The following is a 16,260-nucleotide window of genomic DNA, read 5'->3' on the forward strand; positions in this document are numbered from 1 at the left end:
TTTTAACAAAATAGTTGAATTATCAAAAAAGTTCAGTTTTTAACCAAAAGAAATTAATTCTGAACCAAAAATATAATGGTAGGCTTTTCAATAAGATGAATTTGAAAATATATATATATATTTTTTTCAAATTTCAAAATTTCAAATTTAAAACATTAGTCTTTTTACCAAAAAAATAAGACTAAGTGTACAATAACAAATAATTGAAAAATTTTTAAGCCAAAAAGACATGTTCTTTAGAAGATAATTAACTTTTCCAACCAAAAAGTTGAAATTTAACCAAAAAAAAAGTTCATTTTTAGCCAAAAAAATTACTTTTCCGCAAAAAAAAGATAAGTTTCAATCCAAAGGGACAGATTTTCTATCCAAAAAAGACGAGCGTTCCACAAAATAGTTGAACTTTCTGTAATAAGATTACTTTTAAATAAAATACTTGAATTTTTAATAAAATAATTAAATTTTCAATCAAATAGTCGAAATTTGAATGAAACATATGCAGGGTGGCCATTTTTTTTTTAATTTTCGTCTCCCGACTTTCTATTTTTCAACATGAAAATATGCAAATTTAAAAATCCATTATTAAACCACTTTTTTAATATTTTTGAAATAATATTTAATAATGAATAATTTTGAATTGCAAGCTCTCGAAATTACAAAAAATATACCAACGATTTTGGACAATTTAATTAGAAAAAGGAATTGAATTGTAAAATTTCTAAGTCGAAGCGCTAAAAATTAAAGAATTAAATTTCAAATTTTTAAATATGACAATGTCAAAACGTTATAAATTGTATATTTGAGATTCAAATTTTGAAAATTGGATAAATTAAAATTAAAAGTAATTGAAATTGTATTCTTTATAATTAAAAGCGTTCAAAATAAATAATTAGAGATTGAACACTTTTAAATTTGAATAATTAGAATTCAAAGAGATTAAAATTTGACAATTTAATATTGGAAACTAAATTGAATCTTTCAAACGCAAAGCTTCTGATATTCTAGAATTTTAAATTTTCATGACATAATAAAATAAAAATGTTGACATTAAGACTAATTAGAAAACGTTTTCTAAAATAAAAAATGAATTGAATTATTTTTAATAAAAACCTTTCGGAATATACAGTAATTTTAAATGGGAAACGTTAAAAATAAAAAAATGTTAAAACTTAAACGAATGAGAACTTCATTTAAAACTGAACAAAATTTTAGGCAACAAAAATTGTGTTATTAAAACTTTGTTATACTCAAACACTTTAAAATTTTAATTATTGGAAGTAAATTAAAATCGCTAAAAAATTAATAATTTTCAAGTTGCTAATAATACTTTCCAAAATTTAACCAATTACAATTTTTAAAATTGTAACCACTTACAATTAACGAAAGTGTCCTTTTACTTATGTATCAATTTCAGATAGATTAATTTTCATCGTTTTATTTTAAACTTAATTTTTAAAATTTTTTATTTGAAATCTTCCTTCAGAATTATCATTCATTCTAGCAATTTTCGAATATAAAATATTTTTCAATTTGAAATTACTTATTTGTTTAAATTTTCAACTATGAATCGGAGAATTTGGAGATTTTAAATATAAAGTTAAAAATTAAGATAAAGAAAACAAAACAATATTGTTATGATGATTTCATTTTCTTAAAATGTACAGTTTCATGCTTTTCAATCAAAAATTGCTTTATATTTATGTACAAAATTATTAAATTAAAAATTGACCATCAAGGCCTTTAATATAAAATTTCGAAATACTTGATAGGGAAATGGTCCTAAAGTTTCGAATATTTGAAACAACAATATATTAAAATTCCAAACATCCAAAAATTATTCTAAAAATATATTATTGATTACATTTAAAAGGACTGGATAGGTTTTTTTTTACTAAAAGGTGTAATTTTGTCAAAACAACAGTCGTTGTTATTTTCACCACTACAAATTGCAGAATTTTAAATAATGCGAGAAATATTGTAAACCTTTAAAGTTTAACTATTCTAAATACTTTAAAAATTATATAATTTCTAATTGGGAATTTTCAAGAATTAAAAAATGCGCAAAATATGAAATACCGGAAATCTCCAGGTGTAATATTTCTCTCCCGACTTTATCCCGGTTTTCTCCGGGGTTGGTGGTCACCTTGATTTGAATTCTGAACACAAATTTTAACAGGAGATTTTTCAACCAAAACAATCAACTTTCAAAAAAAAAATTAGGATCTTCCTATTGACTTTGATTAATTCTGCTCTCATTTAAGCGAAAAAAAAAAACAAAAATGTGGAAGTTTCATGAAAACAGGGGGAAAAGGAGGAATTTTGTCAAAAATGGTAAAACTCGGAAATAGAGTTATGTATAAAATTTGAGATTAAAAACCTACGTTGTAAATGTCGGCCTCGGTGCTTTTCAATATAAATTTACATGCTTTAGATAATCCAATGCCAGGGAGCGAAGGCAAATAATCACAGCCAGATAGAATACACATGTAGCGAAATTTATCCATGTCAAAGTGCTCAGCACGAACCCCCATTGCCAGATGGAGGCGATCCTGCTCTACCAATAGTCCATTGCCGTTTATGTCCATCTTGAAGAATATCTACGAAAAAAATTCTCTCAATAATTCAGAATTTTTTTACCCTAGGCACCGTTCTTAATTTACGTAACGTATTATATGCCCTCTCTAATCCCCCCCCCCCCCATGTAACAAAATATTTCTATCTCATCTTACCGTACTTAATTTTTAGTTTCCAGAAATGTTTTGCTAGTTATTGCTGGTAGAATTACAACAGGGTGTCCGAGAAATTCATTTTCAAAATTCTCTGATTTTTCCTTAAATATTTTTTCATTTTCTTTGATCATTAATATTCAAATACCAGCATTTTAATTTTGTAACATTTTTGGCATAGAATTTTTCATAAACAAAATAAAAAACATTATTTCAAATAGAAATTTTAAATTTTCATATTTATTAATTTATTTTAAACAAAAAAAGTCTTTTCTACTATAAAAGATGAATTTTTAACAAAATCATTAAATTTTTAACATAACAGTTCAATTTTTAACCTAAAAAAGTAAATTCCCAACCAAAAAAAGCATTTTAAAACCAGACGAATTTTCAACAAATAAAGATTTTTCATTCAAGAAAGAAAGAAAACTTTACCTAAATTGTTAAACCTTGAAGCCAAAAGACGAATTTTCTCTAAAAAAATTGAATTTTCAATTCAAAGTATGACTTTTCAGTAAAAAATTAATTTTTCACGAAACTGATGCTTTTTTACCCAACAAAAATGAAATTTTAAACCAAGAAAATGATTGTTTTTTAATTTAAAAAAGCAGAATTTTCAACCAAAAAAGATCAATCGTAAGAAAATGGAAAAGTTTAATTTTCAGTTAAAAAAATTAATTTTGAACTAAAAAACAGGCTTTTCGATTTAACAGTTACATTTTGAACCAGAGATAAGCCTTCAATCAAAAAATAAATTTTTAACAATTTAGTTTAACTTTTACCCAAATGGTTAAATAATTAGGAAAGATTAGTTTTTAACAAAATAGTTAAATTTTCTACCAGAGCGATGAATTTTCAACTAAAAATATAAATCTTTAAGAAAAAAATGATGTCTTAACAAGTGATTCAACCAAATCTTTCAAACCAAATATTTGCATACACACGCAAAGTAGAATTTTTAACCAAAAAGTTGCATTTTCATTTTTAAAAAAATATATATATATATTTATAATAAAACAGATGAGTTTTTAAATCCAAAAAATAAACGTTAAAAAAATAGTTGAATTCTCATCCAAAAAAGATTCCAATTTATACTTTTCAAGATCAAAATATGATGTTAAAAAAAAAAGTTTCTAAGAAAAAAATGGAAATTTTAATTCAAAAGGACGGTTTTCTTTTAACCAAAATGGACGAAAAATTAACAAAATAGTTGAATTCTTTACCAATTTATAATAAAACATTATGAGATATTAGTGAAATCTTTTCAAACAGAATGGCTGTTTTAATCTAAGAAAAAAATTCCCGGCCATTTCACGGTTTTTTCCCGGTTCGCAACCATTTTTCACGGTCAATGGAATTTAAAAAATCGAACTCTATTCTAAACATTTTTCCGTTTAGAGCAATAAAAACTAATCAACAAATTAAATTTACACGTATAAAATGGAAGGTACTAACACTTTTCAATTGAAATTGTTTTAATGAAATGCAGATAAACTGCAAAATTTAGAACATTTATAAATTAAAGAGTTCAAAGATTCAGATTAAAATCCAAAAATATGAATCCACGTTAACATTTGCAATACTCGAAATTAAAGAATCAAGCAATGAACTTTAAAAATGTTCAAAATCATATTTTTAATTAATTTTAAGCTAGACAAATTAAAAAATTAAAAATAGTTTTTTTTAAATCAACCATTTTTTTAATTAGAAGTTAAATTATTTTAATTTAAAATAGTTTAAGCATCCTTCAAAAAAATTAAAATTTTATTTCAAAATATTGAGAAATCTAAAAGTGATTTTACATTTTTCCAAATTTAAAATCATTGTTGAAATTTTTTCGAAACGTTTAAATACATTTTTAAATTAATTGCATTTTTCCTACAACTTTAAGAAAATCCTGCAAATTAAAAAAAATCCTTGAAATTTGAATTTATAAATAATAATAGGAACACTTATTAATTGTAGAAAATATTAAAGTAATTTTAAGAGATATTTAGAAGTTTAAAAAATATTAAAATTAAATTTAGAATTTGAAATGATTTCAAATCATTTAAACGAAGTTGATGACCCGAAAAAATTGGGCTATTCGTACCGAAATTTTGGTGCAAATACCCATAGCCGAATTTAAAACAAAATGCAGATTTTTGCAGATTTCAAGCAAAAAACTTTTCAAATGAAAAATCATTGTAACAAAATTTTTTTTTTAAATTTGAAGATATTTCCAAAATTATCAAAACAGGACCTGGAAGATTTTAAGATTTTTTTTATTTGCAGGATTTTCCAAAAGATGTAAGAAAAATTCGGTTAATTTTAAAATATGTTTGGAAGTTCTAAACAAAAATGTGAACACACTTCTTTTCAATTACTTGAAGACATTTCAAGTTTTTAATTAATTTTGAATCTTTTCAAAACTATGAAATATCTCTCGAAATTACTCAAATTTTGTTTGCAAATAATAAGTGTTCAATTGCTATTTATACGTCAAAATTTAACAATTTCACTTACAAGTTAAACATTTTTTAAACAGAACGAGCTTTCAAAGCTTTCTGTGTAAAAAAATTCAGTTTTAAATTATTTACTTTTACATATATTTGTGTTCAATTTACTCGTCTTAAATGAACAGTGAAATTTTTAATGGCTAAGACATCTAATAAAAATAATATATTAATAAATTTATTTATTCAATTTAATATAAAAAATAATATAAAAGAAGACCTAAAACTTTGAATTAAAAAAATGTTATTGATGAATAATTAAAATTGTTATTTAAAAATAAAATTATCGAAATAAATGATATTATATTTATATCAATTCGTATTAAGACTTTCGAATTAAAACAGTTACAATCTGGAAAGTTTCAAATTTTAAACCAATTTAGAATCCTTTTATCAAATCAATTATTGTTTAATTTTTTATACTTTAATTATTTACAAAACTGTTGAAATCAAACTTGGGCAAATTTTTCTTCGGAAAATTCGTAAAATTGTCGGTCAAGAAATAAATTCACTGTCATTTCCCGGTCTCAGAAAATTCCCAGTTTCCCGGTCCAGCGGCCCTGTCAAATCTTTGAAGCCTGGTGTACTGTACTCTTTTGGAAATTTATAGAATTCTTATATTCTTTTAAAATCTTTATGAAAAGTTTGAAATATTTTTGTAATATTTTGTACTAATTTGAAGTCATTAAAATGTTTTTAATTTGTGTAAAATCTTTTGAAATCTTATAACTCTCGTTTAATGTACCCTTTTTAAAATCTTTGAGATCATTTGAAAGTTTTAAAATCTTTGTGAAATTGTTGTGAAATATTTGAAATATGGTGTAGATGCCTTTTTCAAATCATAGAAATCCGTAAAATCTTTGTAAAATGTTCAAAATACTTTTAAACCCTTGGAAAATCCGAGATGTGGCCATGTCTCATTCTAATTCTGAATTAAAATCAAAATGTTCAACCAGTAATATTTCATAATTTGTAAGTTGAATATCACAAAAAAAAAGATGTATACTTTAACATTCTATATTAGCGAAAATGAAATCGAAAACTTATAGAATTATTCACAATATTCTACTCTGTTCATCAACGAATAAAATAAATAAAATAATTAGCAAAGTCTACAAAAAATGATTAGAAATTTCTTTATTTATTCCGTGATGAGTAAAAAGATAAATTATATATTTATAAATTTAAAAAAAAAACTTTTCAGTAGCAAAATTTCTTCTAAACGAAATGTTTCCTTCATGATAGATTAAAAATATTAAAATTACTTTTCGGAATTTAATAAAATAACTGCTTATTCAGCAATTTCTGGTGAAACAGTGCCTTACAAAACTTCGACAACCTCGTAAAGTCTTGACCTGGCGCCCTGTGATTTCTGACTGTTTCCTAAATTGAAATATCCTCTAAAAGGAAAACGATTTCAAGACGTAGAGGAAATAAAAAAATGCGACGAAGCAGCTCTTAGCCTTTCCGAAAGGTCAGATACTTTCCGGACAAACCTCGCACATAATTTTTATCTTTCTGTATTCTATGTGCGATTCTCTTGGGTAAATTTGTTTTGCTTACCTTATTACAACCAAATAAGGTCAAGTCACTATCCTCTGTAATAACGACATCAGCTATGCCAGAAATATTTAAATAGGCTAACTGAGCGTCTGCTTCGTAAGGTGCCACGATGCAGTCAACATTTTCGATCTGGCACTGTTTTATAACTTCTAAAGCCATCTCGTGCGATATGTCTAATGATCTCCTCAATAAATTTTTTCCTTCACTGTCTTTTCCCATTCGCATCAATTCAGCCGCTCTCCGCTTATTGCCTTCTCTTTGCCTTTACAAAATATTTTTATTGATACAATTTAATTGTATTAGGCCTCTGAGTCATTTTATAAATTCAAAGCAGTATCAATACGAGCCTCAATTTAAAAAAAAATAAAACTTGAAGTAATAAAAACTGAGCTGCAAATTACGGCACTCAAAGTTGAACTCTTGGATTTCAAATTGTTTAAATTTGAGTTAAAAAGTTTTTTTTTATTCAAAACCGTTGTATTTAAACGCTAAATAATTTACAAATCAAAAAATTTACACAGATACAATTTTTTAAAACTTTTATAAGTTGTAGAATTTAAAGATTTAGATTCAGTTTCAAGAATATAAATCCACTTTATCATTTTTAATGCTCTAAATTGAAGAATCAATCAATAAATTTAAAAAAATTAAATTATATCATTCTAAATAATTTTAAGGTAGAAACATTAAAAATGTAACGATTACATTTATTTATAAATTGAACACTTAAATTAAAAGTTGAATTAGTTTCATTTTAGATAGTATAATATCCTTAAAGTACTTCTAAATTTTATTTTAAAATCTTGAAACATCTACATGGTGTTTTACAATTTTTTTCAAATTTTAAATTGATTTTACCATTTTTTCATAACTTTTAAACATTTTTTCAAATTATTCTAATTTGTGCTAGAATTTTCCCTCAAATATTTTGTAAATCCTGCCAAATTAAAAAAATGTCTTAAAATCTTCCACATTCATTTTTGATGAGTTTGTCAATCTTTCTAAATCTTTTTTATATATTCTCGTAAAATTAATTTCTTTAGATTGAAAATAATTTTCAATTTTTCTAGAAAATGTATTTTATTCTTTTTAAGCCTTTCATAATACTTGAAAGATTCTAAATTATTTGTTCTAAATTATTTGTTCTAAATTTGCCAATAATCTATTGGGAATGGTTAAACTGCGATACGCCACCTGGTGACAAAAATTCGAACTGAAAAGAATAGGTACGACTTTAAAGATGCATTTTAATTCGTGCATAAAAGTGTTGTAATGATTTTTGTGTGGGTTTTAAAGTACTTATTGGAATTAAAAATAATTGTGTATCGGAAACAAAGGGTTTTATATAGAATTTACATATTATACAGTGAAAACCCACACTTTTTGATAGAAATATTCTTATAAAAAACAATTATTGTTCTCTTTATTGTAATTTTTAAAAGATTATAAACTTAAAAGGACTTGCTTTGAAGCAAAAATGAACTCACAGTTTGAGCGCCTAAAATATTTTACATTAGCAGTAAACGCACGCGCGTGAACCGCGTGTTCACACGTCCCTGAATTTTTATTTTATTATATTAAAAAAAAAAACTTTAAAAATCCATAATAACAAAGTTTTAATTTTTAAATGTTTAAATTTTTTAACGTAATTGTTAATACCAATTTGAAATGACAAATTTTCTACAAAATATTTAAATCCTCAAAGAAAAAAGTTAAATATTTGCAAGGAAAGGCGATAAGATATTAATTTTTAACAAAAACGTAATAGCTGAGATTTAAATATTAAAATACTTTTATTTTGGATAAAAAACAGTTGCATTCACAACAAAAATTTAAACGTTATATTTGAATCCCAAAAGAAATTAATTTTAAAACCAAAGAAATGAATTTCAAACAAAAAGTTAAATTTGAAGGAAAAAATTGAATTTTTAATACTAAACGAAACTTCTATTCTATTGTTGAAAAAATTTAAATGATTATTTTATTTATTAAAATTTTTTTAAGTCAACTTTTTTAATTTTGCAGGAATTTTTAAAAATCTTAAGAAAAAATTTGAATAATTTAAAAATATATTTAGAATTTTTTTTAATTTCAGAAATAATTTCAAATTGGAAAATATTTTCAAAAACCTTCAGTAAATTGTATATTTTTAAAAGATTTTGTATTAAAATTTTGAAGTTTTTCAAAATTATTGAAAGGTTTCACGATAATATAAAAATTTTCTTAAGATTCCTGGGGATTTTAAAGTTATTCTATATTTGGAAAAATTAGTTTTAAAAGATTATTTAAAAAGATTTTAAAACATACTAAAAAATTTTCGAATTTTTCAAAAACTATCACGCAAGATTAATAAATTTTTTTTTTAATTTCCAAGCATCACAGAAATTATACAAATATTTCAATTTTATTAATCTTGCGTAATGGTTTTTGAAAAATTTGGAAATCTTTAGTAGGTTTTACAATCTTTTTAAATAATCTCTTAAAATTCATTTTTCCAAATATATAATAACTTGAAAATTCCCAGGAATCTTAAGAAAAATTTTATATTATCTTGAAACCTTTCAAAATTTTAATACTAAATATTTTTAAAATCTACAATTTACTTGAGATTTTTAAAAATATTTTCCAATTTGAAATCATTTCTGAAATTTTTCAAAAACTTCTAAATATCTTTTAAAATTATTCAAATTTTTTCTGAAAATTAAAAAAAAATATTTTTCGACCATTTTTTACAATTTTTGAGTTATTTGTTAAAGTTTTTAAATATTCTCATAAAACAAATCTTCATAAATAACATAATCATTTAAAATTTTCCCAGAAATCTTACGATTTTTTTATTCTTTTCAATCTTTTCAAAATTCTTAAAAAGCTTCTAAATTTGTTGTTCAAAATCATCAGAAATAAACTTTTTTTTTTAATCTGTTCAAATCTTTTTCGGTTTACAATTTTTTTTTGTATTTTTTCGAAACTTCTATATTTGAAATTTATTCATATCTGCTCAAATATTTTCTTTAAATTAATTTTTCAAAATAAAAGAATCAACTAAATTTTTTCTTATGATCATAAAAAAATTAATATTTCTTTTAAACTCTAGTGAATTTGAGCTATTTTAGCGAAAAAGTTGGACAATATTTTTAAAGGTGAAGTGAAAAAATAGTTGATTGATTATTAATAATATTACCGAAATATAAACTTACTCTCTCCTTTTGACTTCTGTGTCTGCTTTAGCTGGTAAGTGACGACCATCAAAAACCAAAATAGGTTTTATCTTGGCCGCAATCAACATATGGACCAGTTTCATACAATATTTAACATATCTGAAAAAAATGGCTTATTAGCTAAGTTAAAAAAAAAAAAACTTAAAAATTTTTCTCTACTATTAGGAACCAGGATGTCTACTCAAACCCTGGACAAAAATTCCCTGACGCTTCCTCGTTTTTTCGGTAACTCATATTTTTCCTGGTATAATTTTTTATCCTACGGAGCCATTCAAATAGGTCGCATTCTTTAAAAACAATCGACTCAGAATATTCATGCATTTTCACGAGTTTATTATAAATAATATTTTTCAGTTTCTAGGGATTAGATTGATATGTTTAATTTAAAAAACGTTGACAAATTATATTACAAGATATTCTTAGATATAATGGTACCATATATTAAATAAATAATACTTAAAAAATAATTAATAATTTCTTGTATTTATCTCTAAAGACCATGAATTTGAATAATTTATAAAAAAAGATACACTTTCAGCTGAAATTATGGAATATTTAACTGGAGTACTTGAATCTTCAAAATAAAAATATGAATTTTCAAACAATAAAATTAATTTTCTACCAAAAAAAGACTATTTTCTACATAAGGCATCAATTTTCGGATAAATAAATAAATTTTCAACTAAAAAAGGCAAAGTTTCAACTTAATAGTTGAATTTTGAACTAAAAAAAATTAATTTTCTACCAAAAATGGAATAGTAAAATTTTCAATTAAAAAAAATGATTCTCAGGTTACCTGGCGAATTTGCAACTAAAATGATGAATCTGTAACTGGAATAGATACATTTTGAACAAATACCATACTTAAATGAACCAATATTAACATTATTAAGATCATATTTAAACGTGAACAAAAAATAATAATTCTTTAAGGGGAATAGTTAAATTTTTGCCAAAGAGATGAATTTTTAATTAAAAGAAATAAATTTTCAACAAAAAATGGAATAGTTCCATTTTCAGTCAAAAAAAAATTATTCTCAGACTACCTGGTGAATTTTCAACTAAAATGATAAATCTTCAAAAGGAAAAGTTGAGTTTTAAATGAAAAAGATAAGTTAACAAATATTAGCATTATTACCATCATATTTAAATTTAAACAACAAAGATTATGTGGAGCTTAAATGACAAGACTTTAACGGAATTACTTTAATTTTACATAAAAAATGATGAATTTTTAACTAAAATGATGAACCTTTAATTGGAACAGTTAAATTTGAAACAAACATATTTAAATTTAAACAAAAAATATCAATTTTTATCTAAAATGAGAAATTTTTAACAGGAATAGTTGAATTTTCAACCAAAGAGATGAATTTTCAACTAAAAAAGATAAATTCTCAACCACAAATTTAATAGTTAAATTATCAGCAAAAAAAATCATTTGCAATCAGCCTGGTGAATTTCCAACTAAATTGATGAATCTTCAACAGGAACAGTTGTATTTTAAATAAAAAAAGATAAATTTTTTAATAAAATGATAAACCTTTAACTGAAAGAGTTAAATTTTAAACAAAAATCACAGTTAACTTAACAAATATTAACATTATTAACAACATATACGAATTCAAACAAAAAAGATTTATTTTGATCTAAAATTATAAATTGCCAACCACAAATTTAATGGTTAAATATTCAGTAATAAAATTATTTTCAACCAACCTGGTGAATTTTTAACTAAAATGATGAACCTTTAACTGAAATAATTAAATTTTAAACAAAAATCATAGTTAAATTGACAAATATTAACATTAACATCATATTTAAATTTAAAAAAATTTAATTTTGAACTAAAATGATGAATCTTTAACTGAAATAGTCGAATTTTAAATAAAAACTATGAATTTGCAAGTAAAATTAAGACCAAAAAGATTAATTTTAAAGTAAAATTATGAATCCTTACCCGTAATAGTTAAATTTTCAAACAAAAACGGGAATTTTCAACCTAGACGATTAATTTCTATCAAAAGGACGAATTTTCAACAAAGTACATAAATTTTCAACCAAACAAAAAATTAATTATTAAAAAGAGTTTAACTTTCAACCACGTAAGTAAATTTTTATTCGAAAGAAGATGAATTCTAAAAGAAAAATGTAGTAAATCATATTTCTACCAAAAACGATCAATTTTCAACCAAAAAGTAGAATAGTTAAATTTTCAGTTAAAACAATTAATTTCAAACAAACGAAAAACAATTTATCAACCAAATATTCTAATACAGTAATATAAAGATACTTTTACAAATGAAAAATCATTGTTAATCAATTTTATATTGCAAATACATTTGACAAAATTCCGTATATTTTACGATAAAAATTTTTTTAAGTAGACACCGAAATCGAAAACTTTATCTGCCAATCAGCATAAATGTAACCTAAATCTCAAATTATTGCTGACTAAACAAAAAAGTTCAAAACAATCAGCTGATGCTTTACGGCATTTATAAAACACGAATGTAAAAAAATTCCCTAAAATTAATCATCTGTTAATTGCAGTTTCCCTGATTGGCTTAAAATTTCAACATTTTAGTAGCAAATTGAAATTATTTTGTTTTTTTAATTCAACTGTTCGGTAAAAAACTAATTTTTTTTTCGTGGAGGATTCAGGCGTTTTGTTGAAAATCCCTATATTTGGTTGACAAATTAACTTTCTGTTGGAAATTTGTCTTTTTAGCTTTAAAATTCAACAATTTGTTAGAAGCTTCAACTGTTTATTAGAAACTTCAACTATTTGGTGGAAAAATTACTTTTATTGCAGAAAATTGGTCATTTCGGCTTGAAATTCAACACTTTTCTTGAAAATACGTCTTTTTGTTTCAAAAATTTATCTCCTTTTCTAGAAATCTAATCTGTTTTTAATTTTAAAATTCAACTTTTTGCAAAAAATTAAATTGTTTTGTTAAAAATGTAATTAATTAATATAAAAATATCTTCCTGTTGAAAAATCATATTTTCTGGTTCACAGTTTGATAGACAATCAAACTATTTGTTTGACAATTTAACATTTTGATTGAAAATTACCTATTTTGTTGCAAATTTATCTTTTTTAGTTCGACATTAAATTATTTGGTTAAAAATTTATTTATTTTATTAAACATTGTTTTATTTTTGTAGAAATTAAGCTTTTTTATTGAAAATTCAACTCTTTTGTTGAAAATTCATCTCTTTGGGTAAAATTTAAATCTTTTTTGGTTAATAATGGAAATGTTGGGTTGAAAATCCATATATTTTGGTTAATAATTCAACGCATTTGTTGAAAACTCATTTTTTAAATTAAATTCAACTACTTTTAGTTAAAACTTCAACTACTTCATAAAAATTCTTTTTTTTTATGTTGAAAATTAATTTTTTAACGGAAAATTTAACAGCTTCATTCTTGGTTGAAAATGTATGTATTTTGTCGAAATTTTATCTTCTTTAGTAGAAAATGATCTTCTTAGTAAAAAAATCAACTATTTAGTTGAAAATTGATATATTTTGTTAAAAATTTAACTTTTTTGTAGAATGCATTCGTCTTTTTAGCTACAAATTTTTAACAATTAGGTTCAATTTTTCAATTCAACTATTTGGTTTAATATTACCTTTTTTATTGAAAATTATTTTTTTCGGTGAACAAACAACAGCTATGTTGAAAACTGGTCATTTTTTAAATGAATCTCTTTATGTAAAAATTTTATCTTTTTTGTTTTTGGAAATACAACTTTTATGCAAAAAAATTTAATTGTTTTGGTTGTAAATTTAATTATTTGGTAGAAAATTAACTTCTCCCTGATAAATTATATTTTCTCGTTGATAATTTAACTGTTTTATAGAAAATTCATCTTTTTGGGTCTCAATTGTCACAATTCGGTACATAATTACACTATTTGGTTAAAAACTTAATTATTTTATTAAAATTCAAAAGTTCAAAATTCAACTCTTTTGCTGAAAATTCGTATTTTTTGTTTAAAAACTCATCTCTTTGGGTAAAAGTTAAATCTTTTTTGCTTTTGCTGAAAACTCATTTTATTTATTAAATTCAACTACTTTTCGTTAAAACTTTAACTATTTTATGAAAATTATATTTTTTATGATGAAAATTAATTTTTTAACGGAAAATTTAACAGTTTTATTCTTGGTTGAAAATATATGTATTTTGTCGAAATTTTATCTTCTTTAGTAGAAAATTATCTTCTTAGTTAAAAATTCAATTATTTAGTTGAAAATTGATATATTTTGTTAAAAATCCAGCTTTTTTGTAGAATGCATTCGTATTTATAGCTAAACATTTTTACATTTAGATACAAAATTCTACTATTTAGTTCAAAATTACCTTTTTTATTGAAAATTTATTTTTTTCAGGGAAAAAACAACAGTTATGTTGAAATTTCGTCTTTTTTTTTAAATCTCTTTTCGTAAAAAATTTATCTTTTTTTGTGTTTGAAAATACAATTTTTTTCAAAAAATAAATTGTTTTGGTTGTAAATTTAATTATTTTGTAGAAAATTAATCTTTTTGGCTTCCAATTTTGACAGATCCGTAGACAATTAAACTATTTGGTTGGTAGTCAATCTGTTTTGGTTCAGTTTTCAACTAATGTGTTGCAAATTTATATTTTTTATTAAATTTAACTTCTTTTGCTTAAAACCTGAACTGTTTTGTGAAATTTTTTTTTTATCTACCAATTTAAGAATTCCATCTTTGTTTGAAAATCGATGTATTTTGTCGAAAATTTTCCTTTTTTGATAGAAAATAACTTTGTTGGTAAAAAATTCAACAATTTGGCTGAACATTGAGGTATTTTGTTGATTTTTTTTTGCATAAAATAAATTTTTTGGTTGAAAGGAAATATGTTTTAGTTGAGAAATCAACATTTTATTGAGAATTCATAATTTTTGTTTGAAAATTTAACTTCTTGTTTGAAAGTGAAGCTATTTTCTTGAAAATTAGTTTTTTTTTGCATGATCGGAAAATTCCCCAAACTTAAAAAAAAATCCTTGTCAATTTCAGATTTTCCAGGTGAGTAGACACACTACGTTTTTTTTATGATAAAATAATTAATCTAATGATTCTGTTTTTTCTTACGAGATATTTTAAGAGTCAAGAAATGTGCATATAAAAAATGGTCAACTTTCAAAAGTTAGTACGTAACTCATTTAAAAATGTGGATGTACAATTTCTTTTAAAAATAATTGCAGCTCGAAAAAAAAGGATTTAAAAAATCAGCTGACCTGTTAAATTTTTTAAGTACCTGTGTACAAATAGAAAAACATTTATTTGAAATTCAAACTGCCCAAAAATTTACGAAAACTACAATTTAAGAAAATGATCAATTAACAAATTTAAGGATCCTTTAATTTACATTTTTTAAAATGGAAAAAATCCAATCTTCTGCCTATGAAAAGTTAAAAATAAATTTTTCTTGAAATTCGTAAAAGATAAAACTTAAAATCCAAAATGAAGGTGTTTTAAATTAACTAATACCTAAATTATTCTGAAGACTGAACTTAAAATAGAAAATAAATAATGATTATATCTAAAACAAAAAAATGTCAACTTACGCATCTGATGATTGGCCCATAATCAATTTATCAGCACAGGAAAATGCACCTTTGTGCAACCAACAATAAGCATCGATTGCTGCGGTACCTCCAGAAAACTGAGAAACATTACTTTTCTTTGATGCTTTGTTCAAAAACGGAATTAAACCGGTAATACCCATCTTGATATTCCGGAGTCAACGATTATTTCTATGTACCTATATACTTTTAAGAATTATAAACTTTTGACCCAATATTGCATTCATTGAAGAACAAAATTACAATCACGGTTTACAGTCAAAAGTTGCTTTAAATAAACAAATCTAGAGTTTCCTTTATGCTTTAAAAAACATCGCGAACTGTTATAAACTCGACGAGCTCAACAAGCAAGGCGGGAACAGGGTCAATCACAAATTCAAGATTACACCAGCAACTGTACAAAACTATGAAATAGCAGGTTCTTGCTTTCCAGTTTGGTATTATTTGACGCAGTGATCCCAACTTTGCTATGTTGAGCTACTGCGCTGGCCCGGCGAAACAGCTCTCATTGGTCGCTGCTGGCGCATGATTCAAACCGGGATAATTAACAATTGAAGCCTCGGCTGAAATAACGTTTAATCAAAACATATTATGTTTCCATAAACTTCTATGTATATAAGTTTTTATTTTAACTGTTTCTCTATTC

At 23.7% G+C, this 16,260-nt stretch overlaps 1 protein-coding gene across 1 annotated transcript in view; it reads right to left on the reverse strand.

Moving 5' to 3' along the window:
• The window catches only part of LOC117171899 (exonuclease 1), a 40,167-nt gene extending 24,185 nt beyond the window's left edge, over nucleotides 1-15,982 (reverse strand). The window contains exons 1-4 of the mRNA XM_033359548.1: nucleotides 15,597-15,982; nucleotides 9,979-10,098; nucleotides 6,782-7,043; nucleotides 2,379-2,594 (exon numbers count right to left, since the gene is read on the reverse strand). Coding sequence (XP_033215439.1) covers nucleotides 2,379-2,594; nucleotides 6,782-7,043; nucleotides 9,979-10,098; nucleotides 15,597-15,757 — 759 coding nt within the window. The 5' untranslated portion in view covers nucleotides 15,758-15,982. The remainder of the gene's footprint in view (nucleotides 1-2,378; nucleotides 2,595-6,781; nucleotides 7,044-9,978; nucleotides 10,099-15,596) is intronic.
• Nucleotides 15,983-16,260: the final 278 nt, after the last annotated feature.

The sequence above is a fragment of the Belonocnema kinseyi genome, chromosome 4 (genome assembly GCF_010883055.1).
Source record: "Belonocnema kinseyi isolate 2016_QV_RU_SX_M_011 chromosome 4, B_treatae_v1, whole genome shotgun sequence".
In the NCBI taxonomy this organism is placed as follows: domain Eukaryota; kingdom Metazoa; phylum Arthropoda; class Insecta; order Hymenoptera; family Cynipidae; genus Belonocnema; species Belonocnema kinseyi.